General features: G+C 44.6%; 1 protein-coding gene across 2 annotated transcripts; it reads right to left on the bottom strand.

The window, feature by feature from the left end:
- Positions 1 to 1,230: 1,230 nt before the first annotated feature.
- ZNF652 (zinc finger protein 652) lies at positions 1,231 to 9,459 on the bottom strand. 2 transcript variants are annotated; one of them, XM_009871637.1, is made up of 5 exons: positions 8,851 to 9,459; positions 4,791 to 4,938; positions 4,380 to 4,495; positions 3,013 to 3,157; positions 1,231 to 2,594 (listed from the first exon to the last, which is right to left on the bottom strand). In XM_009871637.1, exons 1-5 carry the CDS (start codon positions 9,217 to 9,219, stop codon positions 2,080 to 2,082), a joined length of 1,293 nt encoding a protein of 430 aa, XP_009869939.1. In that variant the 5' UTR covers positions 9,220 to 9,459; the 3' UTR covers positions 1,231 to 2,079. The 2 variants fall into 2 exon arrangements, with proteins under 2 accessions (XP_009869939.1, XP_009869870.1); XM_009871568.1 differs by having other exon boundaries at positions 8,305 to 9,379.
- Between the last annotated feature and the right edge of the window lie 4,957 nt (positions 9,460 to 14,416).

The following is a 14,416-nucleotide window of genomic DNA, read 5'->3' as shown; positions in this document are numbered from 1 at the left end:
TGGTTCCTAAAGTTTCCCCGTGCTTGTTATGAAAAAGAAAACCGTTAACGATTAGGTGGTAGAAAATGGTGAAAAACATCAACTAAGGAGAGCTAATAATTCTCAACAGAGGACATGGTGTTTCAAAACACAGTGCTCAACAGCATTAACCTTGAGGAAGTAACGCTAGGAAGAATTTCCACTGTTTCTGCTACCTTGAAAAAAAAAATAAAAAAAAAAGAATCCCATTAACCACAAACCCCCAGTTCATTACCAAGCAGAACGGTCTGACGTCTGCCTGTGAGGATCTCTGGATGTCTGGGTGGGTGGGATTGAATTGAAAAAGCAGCACAGAAGAGCAGGAATTTTTAAGGAAAAGAGGACTTACAGTACATCGCCTTGGGCCTCTGTCTTCACTGAAGGTGGCAACAAGTTCCTAGATTGCATAATGCTGCTATATTTAGGTTTAGTTGGAGAGAAATACAAACCTGAAAGAGTAACAGCTACTCACTGGTTAAACCAGACACATTTGGCATTCCAGCCCACCAGCCCTGCGCCAACTTGTCATTTCCCCCTCGTTGCCTCCCAGGATTACGAAACAGTGACATGGCTACAATTCAAAGGATCCTGTCCTACGACTGTGAAACTCAGATTTGCCAAAGGATGCCTACGACCCCCTAGAAACCATCCCATAGTTTTTTGCACATTACGTTTATGGGATAGAGCTTCACATGGTACACACAGTGCTACCTGCATTTGCTGAACGACGCAACGGAAACGCCGCTGTCGCAGTCAAACTTCTCACAACCAGCCGGTCAGAAACACCACGTTTATGATCTCCCCTAATTCCCCTCTCCTAACAACTCCAGGAATTCCAAAAACAACCACTCCCCCAAAAAGCAATCTGAAGAGCAGCATTTGATATGATCCCCAACTTAAAATCATACCATGAGAAGCCACTAAAACCGACTGTCTACACAAAGAGAAAAACCACCGGGCTGACTTGAGAGACTCAATTTCTTCTCCACTGTCAGATTTTCATCCGCTCACGATTCCCCGATCCCAAACTCGTGGGTCCCTGCGTGCAAGGGGCTCCCTTTTTCCAACCCCTTCTCATACCTCGCTCCAACTGAACTAAAGAAAACCTGTGGAGCAGAAACAGGGTATCTCAATGTCCTCGTCCAAAAAGCTCAAGAGAAACTGTGAAAAGGGAAACGTAAAATTAAAAAAAAAAAAAGAAAAAGCCCTACTAAAATAAATTACGTAAAGTTCTGAAATCAACATCACTTTTTGAGGCAACCTTCCCAGAGACCTCTTGGGTTCCTTTCTTCTCTGAAGCACCTTTGAAGTTGTATGGTTGTAAGAATAACTTTAACTATAGAAGCTATATGCATCTTTTAAGAATCACATTTTGATGATTATAAAAATTTATCTATTATACAACATAGGTCCAGCTACACTGAAAAAATTACACCGCTTATTGAAATACATTTCATTTTAGAAACAGACTACTAAATAGGTCTATACAAAAAACTCTAAAATAATTTCTGTAGTAAAATAAAGAGTGTGTTAGGAGAGCTACACAAACAAGAAATTTTTTTGTCTTTCTTTATAATGCTCAAATATACTGTGATACGGGGCTGGCTCACTCCATAGCCGGCACCAAAAGCTGAAAAGAATCCATTACGATACACAGTGATACAATTAATGCTCTGTATTAATCTCACAGCCTTTCCGATTAGTACAAAGAAAACCAGGCCTATCTCCTCTTTGAGGAGAAGTCCGGGATATAAAAGCAAGCATACCTCATCAGCTGATATGAAATTATAAAATTCCACAAGTCTCAGTATCTGAAATTTATAAAAGTCACCAGTAAAACGCAAGCAAAATTGGGTTTAAGTCCCGTTGGTTCCCAAGTTCAAATGAGCACTGCTGATCCAAACCAGCCTTTCCTTGTCTGTTAACTGACTCAAGGGGAAAAAAAGAGAACCATCAGCTACGAGAAGGACAAAGATCCTCACCAACCAACCCTCTGTACTTCCATGAGGGCATGTGTCCATGTGCATAAAACGGGAAAAGCGCTGGCAGGAAGCAAGGACGTTAGTGGTGCTGTGCCGAACTGTTTTTTTCTGCCAGGTGTCGCAGAAAGTTGTCCTCACTCTGGCCTCTGTGATTTAAAGGCTCGCTCTTAAAAAGAGCTGGAGGAGGGGGTAAATGAGGAACCGGGGGGACCGGGAGATGATGTGGATGGTGAGGATGAGGATGTAGGTGAAGGTGGGAATAGGGGTGGGGAATGGGGCGCGGGGGAAGCGTGCTCACTGGGTTCAGGTTGATGGGAGGAGCTGGGGTGGTGGGTGCGTTCACTACGGCGGGGACTGTGGTGGCAGGAGAAGCGGTGGACAGAGGGATCTGGACAGCAGTTGACACGTTGACGGGGCTGGTGACGCGGAAGCACTTCTCCTTGTGTGCCTTGAGCATGTTGGAGAAGCGAAATCGCTGGCCACACACGTCACACGGGTAGGGTTTCTCCCCTGTGTGAGTTCGGCGATGCCTCTTCATGTTGGGGCGGCTGGTGAAGCTCTTCCCGCAGATTTCACAGATAAAGGGCTTCTCTCCTGCCGAACACAGACACAGCAAGCAGTCACGCACAGACCATCTCCCAGCACTTACTGCAGCACATTTCTGCAGACAAACTGCATCCTACAAAAGCTACTGGGACTGCTCCCTTCAGCGAACACACAGACAGCTGCTGCACAGAAGTCCTCAGGCTTTATGAAATCCTCACTCACCTTTGGATTTTGATAAGGCTTTGATAAGGGTTCCTTCAGATCAAAATAACAAGGCTGCCCTCTCGTTTCCCCCCACAATGGATCACAGGACTACAGACAGCTCCATTTAACAGCAACGTAATGCAGGAACCTTTCCTGTCTGATTTTCTAGGCTAGGTAACAGCTTTGATCCTAAATTCCAAGGAAGCTGGAAGTACAGGAACGCTTTTGTCCTGGAGCCACTTGTGCTTTTCTTTGCTCTTACCAGTGTGTGTTTTCATGTGCTCATCAAAGTACTGCTTCATGTTGAAGTCTTTGCCGCACCACTGGCACATGAACTGTTTGTGCCCAATGTGGATGCTCATGTGGGAACGCAGCTGGTACTTGTACTGAAACCTCTCATCACAGTTCTGCAACAGAGAACCAACAACCCAGGATATTCAGGCAGCAGACACCAGGAAAGCAAAGGTAGTCACAGGACAGCACTCACATGTGAAGGAGTTAAGAGTACCTGAACACACACAGACCCTCACACAAACACAAATTATTTAGCCAGAGTAGAACTCGGTCCGTATTACAAGGTCTGCTGGCACGAAAGCCTTGGCAAGGAGCACGGGACAGTCACAACCTTTAGTTGACACAGCAGTTGGCAAATGCTCGGCAGAGACACGGTTATGCCAACAGAAAAGTGCTTCCGCTGGCTTACGGGAGAGCATTTGGAGGGTTTTGCTGCTTTGCCAGCGATCTGCGCTGCCTCCACTAGAGGACTCTGCTCCCACAGCAAAGCAACAGCAGCTCTACCACAGCCCTGGTTTTGCAGCCAGCCGGCTTGTTTTCCAGCTGTAATAACCTTTCCCTAAGAGTCTTATCTCCAAGTCTGCTCTGGCTGCACCACCGCCGTGTCTGGCTGGAGTTGTGCCCCACTTGGTGTCCAGGGTGACCTGCCCTGGAAACGGGAAGGGTTCTGCACCCCCTCTGCCCCCATCATGTGATACCCACAAGCAGCCCCATCAGATGACCGAGACATTATCCGTCCCAGACATATGACTGGGGAAAGTCTGTCCATTACTGTCTCCTTGCCCGGGGCAGGCAGAAAATTACAACTGCAGCTCCAGAAAGTGTCAGCGAGACACTCTTCCCCCATCCCAACACACACACACACTCATTTCGAGAAATGCAACTTCAGAGCCCTGGCTCAGGTCTCACCGAGGTAGTAGTTCCCAGCGAGGACAAGTTTTTCCCACAAGTTAAAATCAAGCCGCAATTTGTTTATTTTTGCTGTCGCCACTTCTCTATGTTTCAAGTTACTGGGCAGGACAGGGAGGATTACTATAATTTGCATTAGGCTTTGCTATGAACACTGAGGGAAAACTGGGATTCAAATCCGGCTGTAGCGTGTACTCATTGACAAAAACACAACGCAAAACCGCCGCACTAAAAGCAAACCAAATGCATCTCAGCTGGAAGTGCTGCCAGGGGCATTCCCGCTGGGCTCTCCACCGGGGGAAAAATTTCCCCCACATGTTTATGAAGCTGCACCTCATTTCCAAGACAGTCACTTCTATTTCCCTGCTGAGTGTTACTAATTTTATACCTTACGCTACTGTAGCTAAACACGAGTTGCGGCCTCACCTCACATCTGAAAGGCTTCTCTCCAGAATGCTGTAGGGAATGTACTTTGAGAGACATACTGCGTTTGAATGATTTTCCACAGGTTTCACAGGTGAATGGCATGTCCTTTGTGTGTGCTGCAACACAACAGTACGTTAGAGAGGGTCAGTCAAATGCAAACAGTTCTTTAACCAACTTTTTCCAGCTGGAAAATGATTAGTAGTGAACAGCTTCTAAGTATACACACGTTTGTACACACTCAGATATTTTGCTAGCTGCCCAGTGCTACAGACTTGAGCTTTTTGCTAAGGAAAAAGCTCAGACAACTGAATTTGCCTTATTATTTTTCTCCTCAAGGCAGCCACTGCGAGTTGAGAACCACGAAGGCACATTACGAGGCAGAACTAACAGAAACGCTGATCAATAACTCACCAACCATATGTTTCCGCACATGGGCCATGGTGTAGAACTTTTTTTCGCAAATCTCACAGGAGAATTTCTTTTCTGCGTATCCGTGGATAATCTTGATATGTTCATGGAGGGACCAGAGCTTCTTGAATGACTTATTACAGGAAACGCACTGAATGAACGGGATAAACAGAAGGAAGTTTGAATTAGAAAGGTTCAGTGATTCAAGTTTGTGGAATTAAGCCACTTATCTTCCTCTTGCATGACAAAAAGAAGCCCAAAACAAGTCTAAATGCTGTATACTGTCTCAGACTGTACTTCAGCTTACATTTACTGTTTCACACTTGAAACAATTACACTAAGAAAAGCCACATCAAGCAGGATTAGAGAGGATCTTATGACACTCATTTTGGTGCCACCAGAAGAGCACCACAGCCACCACACTGATTTATTTCCACAGTACAACTGCGTGTATGTAGCTGGATGCAGCCCTCCAGGAGCTAAACACAGAGAAGAAAACTTCACGGGCGCCGATGCTGCTCGCGTGGGAAGAAGCCGACCGAGGTGGAGGAGGCCAACACCACCGAGTTGCCTTAAACCCATCTGCAGGTCCAGCCCTGGCATTGACAGGAGCGACTGGAGCCCTTGAGGTCTAAGAGCCCACGAACTAGTCGAAGCTCTCGCGTCCTTTCAGCTCCATCCAGAAGGCAGTTTTCATCTTGCAGCCCTCGACCCACTGTGGTGAGTCTGGTACCCAGCTCAGACAGCCAAGCAAGCTGTCATCTCCATCCTTCACGTTCTGACTCTTCATTTATACGTTATCGGGAGCGCTGGAAGTCTAAATGGACAACGTGCAAACGATGTTTTAATCTCTTCCCAGAACTATTGTGAAATGTCCCAAAAGTCAACCGATGAGCAGGATCCACAGGCTTTCAGGCATCTCTTTTTTTTTTCTCCCCAATTGTTAGGTCTGGCTAAAGACTCGACAAAAAAATAAATCCTTGTACGACTTTGTAAATTCCAGAATAACCTCAGAGCTGTAAAACCTGCTAGCAGACACATGTGAGGATACAAAGTCATTTAAATTTCTTTTTCTTAGTAGCTGTTGGGGTTTTTGGTACATCTCCACTTGTCTGCCTATCAGTCCCCCTCCTTCCCTCAAAGTAAAAAGGGCTATTTTTGCTAATTCCCCGCACAACTAGCAAACCCTGTGCCTCCTGCCAACTGGAGTCGTCTCTTCTCCGCACAGACAAGCGACGCTGCTTCCACAGGGCTTCGATCTCCGCAGGCTGGCGAGCTCCGGCACACCGTGATGACTCCAAGGAGAGCCTCTGCCTGCAAAAGTACCTACTCGGAGGCACGTGAGGAACAAACTTTAGCCCTTGAGGGGGAACAAAAACCCTAGAGAGTAAAGCAATGCTAAGATATAATCCAAAATCCTTTGACTGAAGGTTAAGCGAGCCCTTGAAGCAGTCAGCCTATAATTTAATTGACCGTCAGCAGCAAGTAATTTAGGACACTATTATTGAGATCTACTACACAGAGAGTCTAAGGTGACAACAGAAATGCTGTGAAGGTGCTCATTTTGAAAGGGTGAAAACCAGAAATTACCTGGAAAACCAGATATATTCCATCACTTAGATGAAAAAAAAGAGAGAGGAGCCAGCCATGTGTATCAGTTCAAGTACCACTTACATAATGAAACCATTTTTTTTCTAGACAAAGCTCCATATCCCCCTTGACATATTAAACCCTACATTAAAGTGAAACTTTCATATTCCCTTACTCCTTTTGCCAAGTGTAATAAAAACAAATTAGCAGGCAGCTGTGAAACATTCCAAATGTCAGGACAGACAAAAATAATTGTCAAATATATGCTTATACCGAGAACTTGAAGATGACTAGCAGCGCTTCTGGCACTAGAAAAATTGGGAAAATTTCTGGACCTGATTCTTCTGGTACTGGATATAAAACGTGATTTCTACAATTTCTTCTTTTCCAAGAACTTTAGGACAGAGGAATGTAACCCCTCAGAAGCACGTGTGTGCATGGATTACAGGATACTTCTCCAATTCTACACCACACGTTCAAACTCTTCACGAATTCCTGTTTAAAGTTAAAAGGTTTTACGCTGTGAACGAGACACCTGGATGATAGGTCGTTCCTTAAATTTAAATCTAAATGTTTTCTGCTATGCTGGACTTTTAAAGTATTTCTTTCAAAAAGTGCAAGGACATACTGAAATGTTTATGTATTTTACTAACTATGCTCAAGACTCATTATTTTATATTATACTCCTTCCTTCAGTCTTCCTCCTATGAGCTGAAACATAAGGAAAAATAGCATAACGTTATGTAAGTTGAGTCTTACAGCAAAGAGAAATTGCAATAAATAGTGAAACTGCTTCTCACACAGTGGGAATTGAATACCAGCTCAGTTTAGCATTTAGCTAAAACAAACAAACAAACAAAAAATCACAAATCTTTCTGGTAAAACCCATTGGACAGACAAAAAAAAAAAACCTCGTTGCCCTGCAAACTCTCAACATTCCAGCTGCACAAAAACTGAACTCGAGCTGCTTCGTGCTGGATTATTTCAGAAGTAGGTGGCAACACTGTGCCTCGGTTAGCGAGGCAAAAAAAAGCACGTTCGAATCGCCAGATAAAACAACAGTTACATGAGAACATCGATGCCTATGAGCAAAGTACAAACCACAGATGAATCAGAAGCTCTGAAACTCTTTCCACAACTTAAACTTTAAAATGGTTCTGTTACAACACAGGCTTCCATTGTTGTGCAAAATTAAAAGCTGCAAATCTTCTGGTGAGAAAGACCAGAGATCTTTAGACTATCAGTGAGATTTACTGAGCTTTGCCGACTGGGAAAAGGGCAGCTCGTGAACACATTCAGTCCCTGAATCCACACGCTCCCACAGGCAGACAGGAACACTCCTGTAATTCACCTCTACAGAATTATCTCCGCAGGATTTAGAAAAGTTACACTTTAACGTAAGTTCATATCCTGACTTCACTAGTAGCTTCCTCACCTGCTTGCCTCTCCGGTATTTTACAAACTTCTGACTCCAATACCAGCGAAGCGCCGCAATTCCGTTCTCCCACGAAACCTTACCTGGACTCACTCTGCGGCTGAGTTTCAGCACCGCAACATCTGCATTTTACAGCCACAGCTGCAGGTGCCCAGCACCTGAAGAAGGAGGGTTTATCCTGTCAAAGTACTTCACTGCAAACGCACTCGTTTTTCAGGCCAGTTACTCTTGAGTGTGACATTTGTTAAAGCAGCTTTGCGTTTTCCCCAACTCGGAGTTAAAACACTAACTCTGCTCAAGCAGCTGTCAGCTGTACGCTCTGCTCCCTGCAATCTACTTCTCTTGGAAGACACCAAAGTGTTGATACGTAGAGACAAGGTCTCGGTCAGAACCTGGTCTGCGCAAAAGATTTCCCCCTCTGAAGTGTCCGCTAGCTGTATCCAGGGCACGACAGAAGGTATGGAAATCTGGCAAGCAGGTGAGCAAACCTACCTGGATATTTTTTTCACAGTCTGTTTGCTGGTGAAGGGACAGCTCACTTTCTAGAACAAATTTCTTCCCACATTTGTCGCAGATCTGCATGCGCCTGTGAGTGACGTTCATGTGCTTCTCCAGGTACCAGCGTGTGTTAAACACCCTGGGGCACTTCTCACAGGTTAAAGTCTCCTTCTCTTCACACTTTGATTTCTGCACAGGTGCCTTGGGCTCCTTTGCAGCTTTCTTCTTATGCTTGGGGGGCTCCACACGCTTTCTACGACCCCTTGTAGTTCTGGGTGATGGGGAAGTTGTGGCTGCTGCTGCAGCAGATGCAGCTCTCCTTGTCCTCCTTTGTGCAACACTAACTTTTTCCACTCTTTTCTCTTTTTTCTTCTGCCTCTCATTTTCCTCATAATCATCACTGTCTTCAGTGGCCTCGTTCCCACTGTTACCCTCCTCCTCTTCCTCACTGCTGGTCTTAAGAACAGCAGTCTCTTTGGACTGGGAGGGGACACCCTTCTCCCCTTTTGATACATTTAATGTTTGGTTGTTAAGGTTTACCTCTACTATAATCTGCTCCCTTTTGTAAGCCACTTCATCTTCCTCCTCTTCTTCCTCCTCAGAGTCGTCAGAGTTTTCTCTATCTTCTTTGACAGCCCGGACCTCTCCTACCGCTCTGTTCTCCCTGAAATACGGCTGCTCCTCTCTCTCATGGAGATGGGGTTTACTCATTTTGCTGTCCACCAACACCGAGTAAGGACTTCCCGACTCTCTCTTGTACACTTTGGTGGACAGATCAAGTTCCTGGCTGGCACCATGATAAAACGTGGGTGGCACTTGACCACGGCGACCGTCCTCCTGCGCCATCCCTGCTACATGCGCGGCACAGTTTTCAACCAACTGTTGGCAAGAATTGGCCGTTTGACTCATTTGGGGGGCCCTGATTCATTGAGCACCTTTAATCCCAGAAAAAACAAGTAAGCAGCTTTAAATCAGGGCGGGCTCTCAAGACCGACGCCTGTTCCATCTACACAGAATGAATAAAGTACGATTCTCTGCTGGTATTTAGCACTGATGTGTAGGTCACAGAATTCTGGTACTATGGCAAGGGCAGAGCAGTAGTAATTATTCTTCTGGAGAAAGTTGCCAATGAACCGTTGACCATTTTATCTATAAAAGACAACAGAGAAAACAAAGTCAATTAAAAAAAAAAAAAAAAGAAGTCACTAAAATCATCAGCAAATTCTTCCGGTTTCAGTCTGTACAGCTGGGGTAAGGCACAGGGTATATTATCTACGAGCTGTATCTGCTGGAGGTTGACTGTCCTATCTGAAGCAAACGAGGCAGTGAGGTACAAACACGATCTGTGGGGATCAGAACTGGTACTAGACTCCCAAGATATGGAAGTCAAGGCCATGAATATCCTCCGCCTGCCAAGATACTGATCTGCGTTTCTCCTGGACTTTCAGCAGCACCGATGGCCCCAAAACTCTGCTCCACTCCCGTATGCCTCCTCTCCACCAAACAAGGTGCACACCTGCACAGAAATACCTCCTCTCCTTCTGCATCTCCCAAAGGGAGCCCATCCTTACCCAGAAGGAGGACAGATTATACCCAACAACATTCCCTTAATGTAGATATGCATGAAGAATTTCAATGGAGACTTTTTCCACTTGCAGCACTAAATCAGATTAAGAACACCGTGTCCCCTGCTTGTTTCCACCTCAGAGATCCCTCTTGATTTAAGGCACTTGCTCTTTTGTCTCATTCTCCCTTCCCCCAGCTACTTATGCCTCAATGCAGTAGCCAAACAATATTACATCTGCCCATTTAAATTTCACTTGCAGTTATCCAAGTTGGAATTTGACCAGACACTGTTACTTCCTCTTGCAAAAAATGCCACGTGATCCCTCATGAATACAAGTAATCAAGCTCCCACATCTATTTTTCACCAAGACAATTACATTTTGGTAACACAGTATTGCAACATCAAGCCAAGGCTTTTGGTTGTGCATATCAAATCAGAAATGGGTTGGAACTGCTGACCACGCAGCACACTCGGACCTAAACCTGTGACTAGAGGGTGTAAAAGAGGAGATTTAAGGACAGAATCTGGGACACCCCATGACTAGAGGACAGAGAAGGGTGGTTTGAATAATAAAGCCTGAACTGTCCCCTAAAACCTTTGTGGAATGACAGGTTGGGGAAAGTGATGGACCAACAGCCAGTGTTCCAATCCCCAGCTTAAAAAAGTCAATTAAACCAGGTTTTTGAACAGTTCTCCAGTATTCCCAAATGCACTCAAAAAACATCCCTGAAGAAGCCTGACAGAGTGACCTGCAGACACTCCCAGCACCGCAACGGTCGATTCCCACGGCTGCACACTCGCTGCAACCTCAGCAGGGACTCGGGTCCCAGCCTCCCAGCTCCAGAGGTGAGGCAGGAAAACCAGTGCCAAGACCCAGCTGGGCCAGGAAATACGCGGAGATGGGCTGTGAACATTGGCTTGTGATCACAAGTAACACTCAGAGGCAACAGCTAGTAAATAATGAAATAAACCAGTTGCAATTGCAAGCCAGAAGTAACGACCCCATACCCACGAAGGCCCTTTGAAAGCAGTGGGCATGACGAAACTCAGTTTAGCTTTTCCTTCCACGAAATTTAACGAATTATTCAGAAGCTCAGAAAAATCACTGTGTCATGTGGAAAATGATACCCAATTATTTCCTCAGCGTATGAAGCACCTCTCAAGTTGCACGAGTAAATCAGGCAGGTGATCAGAATAGTGCCGCTAGATAGCCGCAAGATGCAAAAACTGTCATGAAAAAGGAAGCTTTACCTTCACACCCCACCCCCCCAATTGCAAAATGTCAAACTATTCTCTTGACGTATCCTGCTGTCATTTCACCTCTGCTCACTTAAGGGATATTCTGTATAATAAACCACTTTGTATGAACACAGTACCACTTCAAATACAAACAACAAAGGGGCTTATTCTGAGTTATCAAAGCTATTTAGTCTTAAAACCACTTCACTCTGCAGAATCAGTAACCTACTTTCACTTTGAATACACCGCCTGCTACCCTCAAGGGACCCACAACTTTCGAACAACATTATTTAAGAGCCAAACAGCTGGTAAAGCAAAGCCCTCCTCACACATTTAATACCGTCAACGAGACTATTCGCAGTTCTGAGAGACAGCAGTTTAAATACCATCTGAAATACTTTTAACAGAAGGGTTTTTCCCTTAAGTTTCTAATCCCAAATGTAAGAAAGTAGGATTTGGGTGTCTATTTTTGTCTTTTTTTTTTTAATAAAAAAAAAAGGTGAATTCACTTTTCTCAAAGCTGCTTAACATGGGCTGACAGAATATATTTCTGCCATCCTATAAAAGAGAGCAATGCAGGTTCTGATTAAAATGCAAAAAGACACATGGTTTCAAAGCAATTTTTGAAGAAGCTTATCTAGACATAAAGCGGAGGAATCAAGGGTATTACGAGCGTAGAATGAACCTGTGAGGTGCATGCAGCACTCGGCAATCAAAGATCAGACAAAAGAGGTTTGCAAGGCTCCGAATATTAAAGGCTCGAACCGAGAAAAAAAGTACAAACAATGTGCAGACAAAGGCGTAGGTGGAGGAAGCTTGTGTATGTGAGAGCAACACTTCGTGCAACGCTTTCGCTGCTTCTGAAGAAAAACCGCATTTCTTCACATTATCTCTACTAAAAATAGAACAACTCGGAGCGGAGGGCGTTAGCACAGTTACCTGCCTCAGCCTTGAAACCAGCCCAGGCCAAGTGCAACAGACTCCGAGGTCAACAACTTTGTAAACTACACGTCTTTCGTTTGCCGCCAGCGAGGGCCCAGCCTGACAGCCTGGCTAGCTCATATTTGCACCCAACCTGCGCCAGGGACGGACAGTTTGACTTCTGACAAGCCCCCAGCAGAAGCAGACACCGATGTAGAGAAAACCACAGCTTCTTCCAGCTCTTGTAGCAAGTGAAGCGGTTGCCTCCCATAAAAGAGGCACTTTGCAGCCAGTGATGATCCTGTCAGTCCCAGTCAATGTGACAGTGGCCTCATTTTTGGGGTATTTTTAACCAGTTTAACTGCTGCCCACAGAGAAGTTATCAATATTAGCTCTGAAAATTGACAGGCGTTGGTCTAATTCACTTGGCTGTAGGTTGGCAAGTCCAGAAGCATCGCAGGCACAAGGCTGATCTGTCTACAGACACAAAGACAGCACTGTAGAAATTTATTACTTCGTTAACATCTGGAAGTTCCCCCCACTCTGCCCAGATAGCCGTAAGGAGCAGAAAATTCCTTTAAAAAAAAACAAAACCAAACCCATACCTCAATTCACAGATCGGTGGCATTTGCCATCGAAGTTGTACACACATTGTAAGGAAAAAGAGGAGGAAGGGTAAGAGCTTGGGGACTTTCCTGCAGCTCATCTACTTCTTGCATGAAAAGTGGATACTCTAAGAGAGAGCAATAGCCAATGCCCAGCTTAAAAAAGGTATTAATTTATCAGCCATACATTATTTTCTTTGTTATAACACAGCCTTTCAAGACAGGAATGGAATATTACGTTTCTGTTTACCAGACACTTGTGCTGGATTTCCCTTCCAGCCTGGTACAGTAAGAAGTGCTCGCAACCTTAATATAGCTCACGAGACACCGAGACAAAATTATTCCTCCAAAAGTACACGGCACCTACCACGTGGGGGAATCTGAGCCGCGGCGAGCAGGGCAGCACTGGAATACCACACACCTTATACAAGCATCACAAATTACTCGCACACCTCCTTTACAACCCAAGACCTGTAACTTCACAGGAGACAACCCCCAAACTTTCTTTTTCTTCACCTCTTCAGTTTAAAAGCAGACAGGTGTCAGGTTAAGAGCAGGTTTTTAACGGATAAAAATCAAGAGGCGCTGTGGGACATGAACAGGTTTTCCACTCGTCTTTTGGGTACACAGACGACTACACATAAAACCAAGTTCAATGAGAAATTAAAAGGTAAGAAAGAAAAAATGTAACTGTGTCATAATTACAGGCAATGCCATTTTGCACATGCATAAACAATCTTATTTTTGCAGGAATCCCAAATGCCTTTTGGTTGGTAGCTACAACCCAGAAGCTCCGTTAAGTCCCGCAGCAATCGGATTTACACACAGTTTACACATGGTGAAACAACCGCGTGCATAAAGAAATAATTTACATTATTTAAGATAATGTGCCGATTTCAAACCAGTCAAGCAGTTACTGAAGAAACTACACTCAGAACACAGGAGTAAGGCAGGGGCTGCAGGTTGGGGGGATTAATGAAATACAGCCCCAACATTATGCCAAAACCCGGGACACGTCAGCCCGGCTACCACCCAAATTCCTAACTCGAACTGGAGCGCCAGCTTCCCTGCTTCCCTTCTCCTCAGCAGATACAAATTTCTAGTAGAGCTAAAACCTACGTGAATTCAGAATGCAAGTGTAGCTCAAAAAGAGCAGTATTATTTTAAGTTAAAGGCTTTGACACTCACTAGTCCCATTATTTGGATGCAGAAGTAGCAGAACTATGATAAACTGGCATACGTGGTTTTTTTGAAAGGTTGGTAAGGGAATGCATCATTCTGTTAAGTATAAATGTAGAGGTAAATAAAAGGGTGATTTTTCACTTTGCCTTTTCTTAATATTAATCGATTTCAACAGCAGACAGGACAAAAAGACAAGAAAACGCACCAGAAAAATAAAATTTCCATCACCCAGATACAACAACTTAGTTTTAAAAGCACACTACCCAGCCCAAAGTCCTGCTGTGCTCTTCCTAAAAATAACAAAGTAAATCCGTAGGTAAAGTGAGTTCTGCAAAGCATTAGCTGGAAGTAACTAGAGGTTGCAACATGAAAACACAAAGCGTTTGCTAAAACGGCCCAGTCACCTACAGTTTAATACATTAGCAACATTTCAGCGCACAGGAAGAAAAAACCAAGTTTCAATATACTCGCACAGTTTGAAGAACAGGTGCACGGAACAGAATAGTGCACAGGCACAGCGATTTCCAGTCAGTGGGAAAACACATCTGGTACAAGTTACATCATGTCAGCGGATAGTAATCAGGGCTATAAC

The sequence above is a fragment of the Apaloderma vittatum genome, unplaced genomic scaffold (genome assembly GCF_000703405.1).
Source record: "Apaloderma vittatum isolate BGI_N311 unplaced genomic scaffold, ASM70340v1 scaffold9960, whole genome shotgun sequence".
Classification (NCBI taxonomy): Eukaryota; Metazoa; Chordata; class Aves; order Trogoniformes; family Trogonidae; genus Apaloderma; species Apaloderma vittatum.
The sequence above is the reverse complement of the archived record's forward strand: the minus strand, read 5'-3'. Positions and strand labels throughout refer to the sequence as shown.